General features: G+C 41.6%; 1 protein-coding gene across 1 annotated transcript in view; it reads left to right on the top strand.

Moving 5' to 3' along the window:
• Positions 1–14,515, top strand: part of LOC115459452 (protein furry homolog) — a gene marked incomplete at its 3' end in the record, with an annotated part of 60,852 nt that overhangs the window by 37,494 nt on the left and 8,843 nt on the right. The window contains exons 11-13 of the mRNA XM_030189273.1: positions 9,302–9,399; positions 9,505–9,675; positions 13,215–13,355. Of these exons, the coding sequence (XP_030045133.1) occupies positions 9,302–9,399; positions 9,505–9,675; positions 13,215–13,355 (410 nt within the window). The remainder of the gene's footprint in view (positions 1–9,301; positions 9,400–9,504; positions 9,676–13,214; positions 13,356–14,515) is intronic.

Genomic DNA, 14,515 nt, shown 5'->3' with positions numbered 1-14,515 from the left:
TTTGCTATATCAGCCCTGTATGTGGTAGCTAGATATAAAAGCTTACCTATGGCTGATCTATATTGGATGTTATCTGGTAAAGGTTCTCTTACTGTTTCATCCTTCAGAAAATCAGTGATCATGGGAGTGCTTACAACTTGGGCATCTTGCATACCTAAACTTTCAATAAGCTCCTTTATTTTCTGCTTCTGGCTTAGAAGATAAGAACCATCATTTTGTTTCTCAATTTCTATACCAAGATAGTATGACACATTACCCAGTTCTTTTATCTCAACATTGAGGTTTAAACACTTTACAATGTCCTTGTACTCTTGCTCACTTTTGCTTGCAATGAGCAGATCATCAACAAAAGCTAAAATGTATGCATATTGTCCATTTGTGCACCTAGTGTACAAGCATTTATCTGCTTCACCTTGCTTAAATCCTAAATTTGTCAATATTTCATGCAATTTTTCATTCCAACATTTTGCACTTTGCTTTAATCCATAAAGACCTTTGTTTAATTTACACACTAGCTGTCTTTGTTTTGTATTTATGAAACCTGTTGGCTGTTCCATGTACAAGTCTTCAGTTATTTCTCCGTGAAGAAATGCTGTTTTCACATCAATGTGTTTGACTTGCATGCCTTTTGAGACTGCAATGCTCAGAAGTGTTCTGATTGTCGTGTGTTTCACTACAGGTGCAAACACTTCATCAAAATCTTCTCCATATTTTTGAAAATATCCCTTTGCCACTAATCTGGCTTTATACCTTTCCACTTTTCCTTGTGCATTCCTTTTTAACTTGAATACCCATTTGCATCCTATAGCTTTCTTGCCAGGAGGTAATTTTGTAAGAATCCAAGTATTATTTTTATCCAATGCATCAATTTCTTCTTGTGCAGCTTTATGCCATTCAGCAGCTTCTTCTGCTGGCATTTTCTCAATCTCATCCCATGTTAAGGGCTCTTGAGCTTCTGCTGACTTTGTTAAGTAAGACAGTCTTGGGGGTGGAACACCTTTGTTTTCCCTGGATGAGCGTCTGACAACAGGTTGGTCTGACCTTTCTGCATCCTCTATATCTGAGAGTTCTTCTCCAATTGATTCCCCTTCTCCAACTGTACTGTCTTCTTCAATGATCCTTTCTGTGTCTGTTTCCTCTGCCTGTTCCTCGTTAGATACAGGTGAGTTGCTTTCAGACATCTGCCTTGGTATGGCATTTATATACACTGGCATGTCTATTATGGTTCTAGTTTCATATTCTGGATGATAAGGCTCATCTGGGATAATCCAGCCTTTATCAACCCTTTTGTTTTCATCAAAATATGTAACATGTCTTATGCCAACAATGCCAGTTTTCAGATTCAAAATTCTATATCCTTTGTGTCCTGGAGTATAGCCAACTAAAATGCCCCTTTCTGTTGTGGAATCCAGCTTATGCCTTCTTTGCTTTGGTACATGAGCATATGCTGTACTTCCAAATGTTCTTATATGTGACAGGTTTGGCTTCCTACCATGCCATGTCTCATGTGGTGTGCGCTCAGCGCCTTTAGTTGGCATTCTGTTTTGTAGGTACACTGCTGTGAGAATGGCTTCCCCCCATAGTCTTTTAGGGAGATTGCTATCTGACAGCATACATCTGGTCATTTCCACAAGTGACCTAAATTTTCTCTCTGCAACAGAATTTTGTTCTGGTGTATAAGCTACTGTTGTGATATGCTGAATGCCTTCTTGTTCTAGAAATGTGCGCATGCTTTGTGAAGTGAACTCACCACCATTGTCGGTCTGAAGAACCTTTGGTTTTCTTTCAAATTTGTTGCTCACCATGGTTACGTATTTCTTCAGCATGTCTGTGACTTGACTTTTTTCTTTCAGCAAATAGGCCACACAATATCTAGAGAAATCATCCAAGAATATTAGCACAAATCTGTTATTTCCCAATGATGGGATATTAAACGGTCCACATAAGTCACTGTGTATTAAGTCCAGCACTTTATTACTCCTATTTCCTGTGTATGCAGGAAATGAGGGTCTCACACCTTTTTGAGTAACACAGTCTATGCATTTCTCCATTTTACCAGCATCTGCACTTATCTGAATGCCAGTGGCTAGTTGCTTACTGTAAAGATCCTGGATCACCTTAAAATCACGATGTCCCAGGCGGCGGTGCCAGATTTCCAGACTACATTTACCATCATTCTTCCTTACTTGCGCCATATGTGAGGCTTCACCTGAAATGTTCAGCTTATAAACATCATTATGCATAAAAGCTTCAGCATACACTTCATCATTTTTAGAGATTGTGCACTTACTGTTTTCAAAATGAATCACAAATCCCTTCTTATCTAATGTAGATACACTAAGCATATTGCAAACTGCTTGGGGAATATACAAGACATCACTTACAGGAATTTCTTTAACTTCATTAGACACTTTGCATTTTAAGAATCCAATACCTTTTGCTTGGATCTTAGCAGTCCCTGCGTTTGCAGTTTTAAGAATACCTTCCTCTGGACACATTTCCTGAAAGAAATCCTTACAATTGGTTAAATGGCATGTGCTCCCTGAATCCAAAATCCAAGTACTTTCATTTGAATTATTATTTACCATAGTCAAAGATTTTTCTGCCATTAGAAAGCCCTTGTGTTTATCTTTGTCCTTCATACATTTCCTGGTTTGAAAATTCTTTAGTTCCATTGGCTTAGGTGAGCTAGAGGGAGTGTTTTGTGTTTCCTTACACCATTTAGATACATGTCCCTCCTTTCCACATGAGTAGCAAATCAGCTTGCCCTTGGGTGGAGTTTTCCCATAGCTCCGCCTTCCTCTGTTCTTTGCCAAGAAATTTGTTTCATTTCTCTCTGACTTGCTTTGAGAACACATCTCCTCAGAATCATTTATTATGCATTCCTGCCTTAGTTTTGATGTTGTCTGTTCAAAAGATTGCCCTTCAATGGCCTCATTTACAGACCTAAAAACATCAAACTTCTTTGATAGTGAGGTAAAAAGAAATGCTCTTTTCAATGCATCACACATGGGAATTCCTGAAAGTTCTAACTTTTGAAATGAAGACATAAGATGCATAATGTGATCATTACATTTACTTTTATCCCTTAATTTGGTTTCATTCAACTCTGCCAGCCAAATTGGTTGCTGCTTTGCATATGTAGTTGCATACATAGTTCTCAGTTTATATAAAATGTCCTTTGGTGTATCTTTTCCCTCTACTAATATGGCTTGTTTCTCTGAGAGAGCTTCCAAAAGCATGCACTTCACATAATAGTTTGCATTGTCCCATTCAGCCATATTTTCAGCTGTTCTGTCTTGGTCTAAGCATATATTTAATCCTTTTGCTCGAAGGAGACATATGAATCTTAATTCCCACTGCTGATAATTAAACTCAGTTAATTTAGGCACCTTGAGAGAATAGAACAATGGTGAATTTCTTCCCTCAGCCATTTTCTTAGCCTTCTGTCTGCTGTGTGGGGGGAGAGAGAGACAGACTGAATCTTTCCTTTAAAACTTAAGAGAAAAATGTGGCCTTTTTTTTCTGCCTGGTAATATTTCTCTTCTTTTTCAATTCCTGGCCCTGGGCCCATAACCCTTTTGTTGGATTATTTGTAGTAAATAATTAGCAGATTTTAGTACACACAGCTTCAGCTTTAGAAATGTTAATTTCTTTCTTCATCTCTCTCTCATTCACCCCTGAATAATTCACTGCTGAGTCACTTTAAAGTTGAAGTAACAAAACATCTGTTTACTCACAGTTTGTAGTTAGATTATAATCAGACAGGCTTATATATACATATTACTATACATTTGTATTATCAGCTCCTTCCATGTGCTTAGATGGTAATGGATGCTCACACCACCATAGATCCTCTCAGGTTAGGAGAGATCATGAGCTCCATGTGCTCCATGTGCTGCATGTGCTGTGTCTGCCCCTACAGGAAGTTACATAGCTGTGTGACCTCTCTAAGTAATTCACATCAGAGGTCACAGAGTAATCACAGAGAAATAATAGGTGACAGGCAATGCATGTAAAATACAATTACATTCCAACAGTACTTGTGCGCATATGTTATAGAATGCATTCATTTATGCACCTAACTGCTTAAAATAGGTGTCATGAAACGTCTAGCCACCAGCCTGGGGCTACCCCATGGCCACTTAAAGGGTCTATCCGCAGCACAGCTCAGGTCTTCCTGCACCTGACACTTGTGCTGTAGACTAGCACCCTCCTCCCACCGACTGGGCCCCAACTACCTCTGGGTGAGTCTCCTGCGCTCAAGGTGTTCCCCAGTGATCTACGTAGTACCTGGGAAGTACAGGAAATGTAGTTGCTCACAGGTTATGAAATATAACTGTTAACAGGGTCTCAGTAAAGGCTTTCTCTCTCTACTTCTAAGCTGAGACTGGAGAAAAAGCCAGTACATCCTAGTTGAATTGGAGCTCCTGGACCAATTAGAGCCCAAAACAAAAAAGCTGTAAAAATAGCTGGCCACATCACTGCAGGTTACCTCTGAGTTAACTAAAGAAGGAACAGTCAGGGGTCCTAATGTGTGCTGAAAAATGGCCTGCGGTAGTATAAACGTGTGTTTTGGACATGCGCAGAATTATTTTTTAGCGCACCTACAAAAAATGCCTCTTTTTTTTTTTTTTGCCGAAAATGGACGTTTGGCAAAATGAAATTTGCGCACGTCCATTTTGTCTCTGAGACCTTACCGCAAGCCATTGACCTAGCAGTAAGGTCTCACATGGTAACCGAGCGGTAATGGTATACGCACGTCAGAAAATAAAAAATATTTTTCAGACGTACGTAGTGGACACGTGCCAAAATTGAAATTACTGCAAGGACCACACAGTAACTGGGCAGTAACTCCAATTTGGTGTGTGTAGGTGCCTACACGGCTTAGTAAAAGGGTCCCTCAGTTCTCTGTAACAGCTTTAAACATAAACATGTACCACCTGCTGGCCAAACTTGAGAAATTCAGTTTTACAGTCTTAAAACTTACTGTTTTGTCAAAATTAGTATTCTATAACAGAATCTGAACACCTAGATGCCATTACAGAATAGGCTGTCACAGGGGCAGACTCACCATATGGGCAACCGGACAGTGCCCGAGAGCCCAGGGCTGTGGGGGGGACCTAGTTCTTCCCTCCCACGTGCCCAATGAGCAACGTCGTCCTCTCTAAACCAGGACTGGGATGCCTCCTGCAGTCCCTTCCTCGAACCCCTCCCCCCCCCCTTCGCAGGCAGGGGCACCGGCACCTAAATTGGCCACTTGCTGCTGATGCTGGAACTTCCCTTTGCCGTAGCCTGCCCTTTCTGACGTCACTTCCTTCTCCCAGAAGCGCAGACCGCGGCAGAGGGAAGTTCCAGTGTCAGCAGCAGATGGCCGATTTAGCTGTAGGACTAAAGGAAAAGGCCAGTGGCAGAGGGAGATGGAGGCAACAGGACCGGGATGGGGGGCCCAATGGTCCTCATTGCCCAGGGGCCCAGACCATTCTCAGTCCACCCCAGGCTGCCTAAAAAGAGGCAACCACATATAGAAACACCCCCATAGAGGCCAACAGTTCATAAAGAAAAAACTGAGATGTTGATATTAAAATAATTTGGGGATGGGGAATGCATACCTTTTACAAGATAAGCCAATAATTTATGTGTTTAGAGATAGGACTGTGTATTCAGTGGTGCAAAAGTGGATAACGTGGCTGAAATTGTGAATAAGCAGACAAGTAAATTGTCTGCTTATCTTTATGCTGCAATTGCCCCAGTGACTCTTGACCTCTGAGCTCCTAAATTAAGTACTTAAGTTAGAAGCCCATTTTCAACCAAACTTGAGGGCCTAAATTTTCCATTGAAAATATGCCTAAATTTGTCTGCCATTCATTTCTTTAGATTTAAGAACCTAATCCTTTTTCCCAGAGAGACAAAAAGGAAAACCAGTGCCACCCTTCCAACGTTTTCTCCCTGCCTCCATAGCTGCCTATGTTTCAAGTTCCTAAATTTAGGAGTCCTACGAAATCAGGGGGCTGATGCAGCAACGTGCAGGGGTATTATGCAAAGTTTAGTGCACAATTTTCTGCCGCCATCTGGTGCTAAAAAGTGTTTTACACATGAGCATCAGCACACAGCTTATTTAAATCCCATGGTAATAACAGTATTAGCTATAAAACCCAGAACAAAGAAGTACACACAGACATGAAAGCTGAGCACAGGGTTTTCTAATACTGGGGCTTTAATGCCAGGTCTGAGGAAGAATAAAAAGTTAGCTTGTTCTGTGGTCAGCAGTAGTAAGGATTTCATGTCTGTTTCTTCTCTTTGCTGTGAGCATGGAGGGCCCACAACTTTTTCCTAGCTTTGTTGAAGGGCATGGGTTAAAAAAATGGGGTGAACTGAGGGGGAGTTGTGCTGGACTGCTAGCAATATAACACAATAGAATATTTCTACACAGAATAATAATTGTGTTCATTTTAGGGATGCAAGTCAATCATGATTTTAAAAATTAATCACATTGAAGCATCTCCTGTCTTCTCCAGACATCTCTTCTGCTCTCTTCCACTCTTAATCTCTGTCCTCTGAGCAATCCGGCATATTTCCCCCTATCCGCGATTCAACATCACCCCCCCTCGCTGGTCTACCTTAAAGGTGGTCTTCCATGGTCCCTGGCAGTTGCAGCAATGTTACACATACGCTGCCTACGGCCTAACCCTGAAGCTTTCTCATTGGCCTGGCCCACCCATGCAGAAACAGGAAGTGACGTCAGAGGAGGCAGGATGGATCAGAGGGAAAGCTTCAGAGCAGGCTGTAGGCAGCAGCATATGTGCAATGCTGCCACTGCCAGGGACCAACGGAAGACCATCTTTAAGCTAGACTGGAAGGGGGAGGGGAATGAGCCGTAGACCTGCAAGCAGAACCAGAGGGGCCACCGGTGGAAGCTATGGTCAAGGCAGTGAGCTCCAGCAGCCATGAGAAGACCTTGGTGCTGCTTAGCATTAGGTTTGTGTTGCTGCTTATGGGAGTGGAGAGGAGAGATTGATGCTGGACAATGTGAGGTAGGGGGGAAGGGACTATATAGTGCGAGATAATGGACCCTAAGAAACAAAAAGAGGTAATGGGGCTAGGGGAATAGGAGAGGGAGGAAGGGGAGAGATGTTGGATCTGGGAGTGGGAGGGAGGGAGATTATCAGGCCTTTAGGGAAGAGAAGAGGCATGGAATTTGATATACCACCTTTCTATGGCTACAATCAAAGCAGTTTACCTATTATATACAGATACTTATTCTGTACCTGGGGCAATGGAGGGTTAAGTGACTTGCCTAGGAGTTGCAGTGTGGAAATAAATAAACTGATTAATTCCCTTTAATTGTGCAATTAATAGCAATTAAAAATGTTAATCAAAATGCAGCCCTAGTTTATGTGTGAAATAGCATTCCAGAATATTTGTATACTGTATGTACATTAAAACTTTGTGCACGCCTACGGTTTTTCTGATACCAACAATATTTTTGCACAGAATAACATCCTATCACATTTATTTATTTATTTACTCGTTACAATTATCAGTTAGGAGATATAACATTTTTTGTAATTGTCATCATATTACAATCGGTGTCCAACATTTGTATCATGACTAGTGAGCCATAGAATTTCTTGAAGAGATAGGTTTTCAGATCTTTCCTGAACAGTAAATACTCATTGATGTTTCTTATGGCCTTGGGGATCGAGTTCTACCAGTTAGAGCCCAGATAGCTAAATCCAGCCATGTAGATGGATTTATAGGTTATGTTTTTGCATTTGGGCAGGTGAAGTAATAGGTTGCCTCTGGCTTCTGGACGTGCATTTCTCGGTGATAGTTCGATCAAGTCTAGCATGTAATCAGGAGACATACCATGTGAACAAGGGTTGATACATTTGTGTGTGTGCAAAATATAGCTGCTGACCCATGTGTACACACTTCCAGTGTGCGCTCCCTTGTTAGTGGAAAACCTATTTGCATACTGTTCAGTTACTGCACTGGAGAACAGAATTTTGTATTTACACATAGTTAGGAAACTATGCACCGACCTTATACTCCCATCCTTTAGTTGCTGATGCAGTGGCTTTCCTGAGCAGGTGTTTTACTACTAAAACTAATCATTTCTATAGTGCTACTAGATGTACGCAGAGCTGTAGACGTTATATGCAGGTACTTTTCTTTGTCTCTAGGTTTTGTTTTGATTTTTTTTGGTACCTGGGGCAAAGGAGGCGCCCTGATGTTCCAAGTCTTTGTCTGCTGTGTAATTAGCACAGAAAATACCTGCGGAATTTCTTGCTCAGACTTGATTTTCCCTTTCAAGCGGTTGTGCCCACAGCAGCATTCATTGCCCTGACACAGTTGCTTGTGGTGATATTTAGCTGTCTTGAGTTAAGACTTAAGCAGGAATCTGATGACGCCCATTAAGATGGTCTCAGTCACTTTTAGAACATGGCATCAGATGAACAAAATAAAAGAACAGGTTCAGGAGCACAATTGTAAAATAATTTCTGCAGGTAAAATCAAAATATTTCTTTCTTCCAGTAATAAAGGATGGGCACTGGGGGATATGCACTGCCATTTTGGTGAACTAAATTTAATTCCAAGCACTAATTCCGTCGTAATGGCTGCTGAGACTTCCTAGAGTAGTGTTGCAATTATTGAAACTAATTAGATGTAATTAGAACTTAATGTGTATAGATGTAGGCACCACCCAAAAAGGTGGTGTGTAAATGGGAGGGTCATGGGCATTTTGGGGTGAATTGGGGGCGTGGTTTAGAGTTATGCGTGTAATTATAGAATATGGGGGCTCCATGCGTAATTTTAAGTGCAGGCATTTGCACCACATTTTCATTGGTGCAAATGGTGGAGCCTGAATGTACACACAACTCCTGGGCATAAGCGCTATTCTATAAACCACAGCTAACTTTAAGCGCAGTTTATAGAATAGCGCTTTTTTCATTGCTGATTTGTTTGGGCACCATATATAGAGTTTAGCCCAATGTGGGCAGAAATAGCCATTATTTTCTTAATGCACATTAGTAACTACCCCTTTTAATGAGAGATTTCTTCCAAAAAATTAAGATATGTTCTATTTTTCTCCAAAATGCTCTTTATCCCAGTGTTGTTCAAATGAGAAATAGTTGGAGTATCTATAAAATGCATTGTTTTGAAAACTTTATCCTTTCAAAGGTATTTGATACAAGAATCAATTCTGTTAATATGATTTTTTTCTCTTGTAGTGCTGCATACAATGCTGTTTTGTCCTCCTTTAAAAGTCTGTACTGTTCTGTATTTTCCATACCAGGGTTCCCACTGAATGTTTTATGTGTCCTGCCTCACTTGATTCAGCATTTTGACGGCCCAACCCAATTCTGTAAGGAAATAGCAGAGAGGATTATTCAGGTAAGAAAACATACGTACCAATAATTGGATCTTACGAAATCTTGACATTTCTTCCATTGGCAGCCAGTGAACTCCACTAATAAACTGGAATATGGTTTTTACTAGGTTTGTCTAGAAGAAAAGAACCCCAAGCTATCCAACCTTGCACATGTGATGACCCTGTATAAAACTCATAGCTATACCAGAGATTGTGCCACCTGGGTAAATGTAGTCTGCCGCTACCTTCACGAAGCCTTTGCTGACTGTACCCTGAGTATGGTTACTTACTTGGCTGAGGTAACTTTTTGAACTCTTTATATGATCTGCCTGTGGTGTAAGATCTGATTGAATGTAATTTGACTGTACACTGTTCCCAGATATAGCCATGCAGAGGCGAAGGGGCGTTGGGTAGTGATGGATTGTAACAGAAGGGATGCTGCAGTTTCCATAGCAAGAACGCCCTCTGCTGTTTCTTTTTTAAAGAGCTACTGAAAACGCAATAAATCACAGTCCTTAAAGATGACAGGATGACTGCTACGATTGTTGGTAGTAACTGAGGGATTGGCCCCTCTAGAGAAAACTGTGATCGTGACATACCATCTTCCTCTGGGCTTCACCCCTTCTAATAATCCCAATGAGATTTATTTATTTACGCTTCATATTCTGTTTCTGTAAATAAAACACCAAAGCCGGGTACAAACAAAATTTAACAAGATATAATCCTGATCCCTCCACCTACTGAAATTCCCACCACAACCCAAACTGCCTTATGCACACAGACTGAAAAGGAGAGTAAGTCGCAGTACAAAACATGCAGCCTCTACGTGTGTTTTTGTTTTTTGTCAGAACATAGGCAGAACTTTCATTTTTGCTGCTCTTCTATTGGAAAGGGAAAGGGGATGGGACTTAATATACTGCCTTTCTGTGGTTACAATCAAAGTGGTTTTCATATTATATACAGTTAACAGTTATTTTGTACCTGGGGCAATGGAGGGTTAAGTGACTTGCCCAGAGTCACAAGGAGCTGCAGTAGGAATTGAACCCAGTTCACCAGGATCAATGTCCACTGCACTACCATTAGGCTACTCCTCCACACAAACTTTTTATGTTTCAGGATCTGCTACTGAATCATTGTCATAATCCAGAATTATTCCTTTTGTTAATATGTACCTTGTATGTATGAGAACTAGATCTATTACTCCGAATGATCACATTTTGCTGTTGAACCCAATTAACTTTATTTACATAGACATTGCTGGTAATTATTATTTTTACTACTTATTTGGAACCCCCCCCCCCCCCATCTGCTGAGCTTAAGGCCCCCGTAGCACTGAAATGAGTGGGCAAGTGGTTAGAGCAATGAGCTGACAAACAGGGATGCCAAGATTCATTCTGATCACATGAGCACGTTTGAAAAAACAGCACGTGAACATGCTTTTTCTCTGGCCTGTACTTGTGCTGTGGAATCGATTGCCATTATATATTAGGACAGAAAGTTCCCTGATAAATTGATAACTTATTTTTTCAGATAGCGTTTGGAGTGGAGCTTACAGATTGATGATGGGGGCTTGTTGCGGGGGTATCTGTATGTACGTGATTGATTACTTTTAGTGCGTGTGTGAGTTTCATATTTTCGTAAGTTTTTGATGGCGCTCCTTTCTTAATTATTTTATTTTTCTAATTGTAAACTGCCATGATTTTTTTTTTGTTACATTTGTACCCCGCGCTTTCCCACTCATGGCAGGCTCAATGCGGCTTACATGGGGCAATGGAGGGTTAAGTGACTTGCCCAGAGTCACAAGGAGCTGCCTGTGCCTGAAGTGGGAATCGAACTCAATTCCTCAGTTCCCCAGGACCAAAGTCCACCACCCTAACCACTAGGCCACTAGAAGACTTGACAGTATATCAAGTTTGAATAATCTGTTTTCTGCTTCCCCCGATGACACGCCTCTGGGAAAAGCTACTTTATTTCCTGTTGGGTTAGCTATCCACCTAGATTGTAAGCTCTGTGAAGAAATGATCTATTGTACCTGAACTGCAAAGTGTTTCCCACTTTTTTGTACAATGGGAAGCATGGACACCTCTCTGAAACATAGTAGTGTGCTAATAATTGTGGCTCAGATTTAATGGATTTTCTCTTTGTGTTTATAGGGAAAGCCGTTTGAGATCAGGCCTTTGTCTGATAAATATAGCAGTGCTTCAGTAGATTGATTGATTTAAGGCATTTGTACCGTGAAATCCCAAATGTTCAAGGCAGTGTTCAGTGAACTTGTTCATCATTTGCATTGCGCAGACCAAGGAGTAAATTCTATAAATGGAGGCTAAAAAATCGGCACCGAAAACACCCCACTTAAGTGGCATTCAAGCCACGCCTAAAGTTCAGCATGGTTTATAGAATACACACTTAAGCGGAGTCGCACATAAATTGAGGCTTGGCTATTCCCCCCCCCCCCCCCCCCCCCCCGAGTATGATTGGCCAAGGAAGTGTACCATCAGCTTCTTACCCAGAGTCCTCTGAGGTGGCCCCCCCCCACTCCCGCCTCTTCTTAATTTAGCAACAGAGTACCGCAACTGCGCTGATTTGACGCAAGGAGAACTCTGAGGAAGTGGTACTTACGCACTGAAGTTGTCACGTGCAGTCTGACCAGGCTGCCCATAACCCCTCCATTAGTGCAACTCACGTATCATCAGCTGCCAGGGCTTCAAAACCTGGTGCAATTCCTTGGCAGGGCCGTAGCAAGCTATGTGTGGGAGGTGCGGCTGCACAGGGTGTAAGGGAAGCTGGGGGGCGAAAATTCCCCCACTTCCATTGACTACTCTTGCAAAGTGAGTGGGGCGGGGCATGTCAGCAGTGTTTGGGGCTTGTCGCACAGGATGTGCTGGTTTTGTTACGCTCCTTCTCCTTGGCAGAGACGGGCTGGCACTGTTTTGCAAATCTGCAATCATTTTGCAGGGAAAGCCTCCCCAGAACTAAACCCCCTCTGCTCGGTCTGATGAAGTCTCCCCCTGTCTGACATACCAGCAGCATCAGAGGTCTCCTGACTACTGGTGCATGCGTATGGGGACCTTCATGTGTAGTTGAGCAAATTTTCCAGATAATTCTACATGCAGCCAGGAGATAGTAGTACTGCTCACCTGCTGCCTGCAACGGTAGTATTAGCCACTGCTACTAACTAGTAGTCAGCTAGCTATCAGTCTCAGAGTCTTCACTGTATCTACTCTGCAGCAGTACTGGGTCAGGTGTATTATTTCTTGCTACAGCAAACTAAGCAATCAGCCCACCACTGAGCCAAGAGAGAACCAACCAGATATTTGCAGGTAATATTCCTTGGCTTGGTTGCCCTCTTTAGAGTTGCAGAGCAGGCAGGGAGGACAAGCATTGGGCACCGGTGGCTTGTCGCCATGTTCTCTCAGGTAGGGATTCCCTTTCCCATTCCCAGTCCTATCTTTTCTTGCTGGTTTCCTGCACGGAAGCCTATCATGGAGATGGTTAAAAGACAAAACATTTACAATTGTAAAATTAACCTACATTTAAAAATGCTATGCATACTAGATTCTGTGGTCCAACTTGTTAAGAATACTTTTTACTTTGTAATAAAAGTAATTTTAAGAGCTGTAGTTTTTTCACTTTTACTTGAGTATTTTTTTATTTTATTTTTTTGGTAAGACTTTCTACTTTTACTTCTACTTTTGAAGCCAGTACTTTAACTTTTTACTTAGGTACTTTTAAAAAGTAACGACCCCATCTCTGATTAGGATATTGTCTGTAGTGATTCCTTTGAAAAGTGAGTAAAACAAATCACATTACTTGCTTCTCTTGTTTTTGTTGTTGGCAGCTCCTAGAGAAGGGTCTTCCTAGCATGCAGCAGTCTCTCTTGCAAATGATTTACAGTCTTCTCAGCCATATGGATCTGTCGGGCATTCCCTTGAAGCAGTTCAACATTGAAGTGCTGAAGGTCATTGAAAAATACGTACAGGTGAATATTGAGCTGCACTTGACTTTACAGAAACATGTGGTTGGCTAAACTGCCCAGGCTGTAGGCCAGAATTGCAGTGACTTGTTTCTAGATAGCCACCTGCACAAACCTTTTTGGTTCACTTCCACAGCTGTGGGTCATCACATTCCACTGTCCTCATCTTTTTACAGATCTGCTTAAAAATATGTATTGGCTGCAGATTTAATAGAGTGGTTTGAGCATCCATAAATAGCTGCTGAATTGTGCCTTCAAAGCTAATAGAAAGTTGTGTGCATGAATTCTAATTAAAGCCAATTAGTGCCGCTGATTGGTTAAGTACCAATTTTCGGCGCTGATTGGCTTAAGTTGTGCGCACAACCCAGAAACATCCTACTGCAGCAGAAACATCTGCCTGAAATTAGAGACATATCTGAGTACTTTATTTTTCAACAGGATGGAGCTCCAGTGCATCGAGCTTGCCAAAACTGTTGAGCCTTTAATTAATCAAACTGCACAATTCATTGAGCCAACAGCTCAATGGCGTCAAAGACTTTGTGTCAAGGTTGAAGAAGGACACTTTGAACACAAATTATAATTAACTAATTAAAGACCCATTATACTCATGAATTTTCAAAGGTCATACTAACCCCCTAATTCTACATATGGCGCTCAAAATTGCACGTGCAATTTAATTGAACAATAAGCCAATTAGCGCCAGTAATTGGGCGCTAACAGTCATGTTGGTGCTGATTGGCACAAATTTGAACTTACATGCAAACCTTTGTATTCTGCATTCTATCAAGATGGACGTGTAAATTTACGCGCAGCTTGAAAAAGGGGATGTGGCCATAGGAGGGGCATGGGCCAGTCAAAAGCAGTACTAGAGTTTGTGCACAATGATATAGAATAAGGCAGATCTGTTCCTAAAATTGGGCACAGATCTCTGCTTTAAGTGCTATTCCATAAACAGCGCCCAGCTTTGAGCGCCATTTACAGAATAGTGCTTAGGGGGTATTCTATTTATGGCGCCTAAAAATCCACACAGAAAACATTTCCACCTAAGCATATTCTATAAGCTGCGCCTAGATTTAGGCGTGGTATATAGAATACGCGTAGGCGGCAATTGTAGCATCTAAATTACGTGCCTCCATTTACACCAGTGAAAACATGGCATAAATCTC

Source organism: Microcaecilia unicolor, unplaced genomic scaffold (assembly GCF_901765095.1).
Source record: "Microcaecilia unicolor unplaced genomic scaffold, aMicUni1.1, whole genome shotgun sequence".
NCBI lineage: Eukaryota > Metazoa > Chordata > Amphibia > Gymnophiona > Siphonopidae > Microcaecilia > Microcaecilia unicolor.
This window is presented reverse-complemented; position numbering and strand designations above follow the sequence as displayed.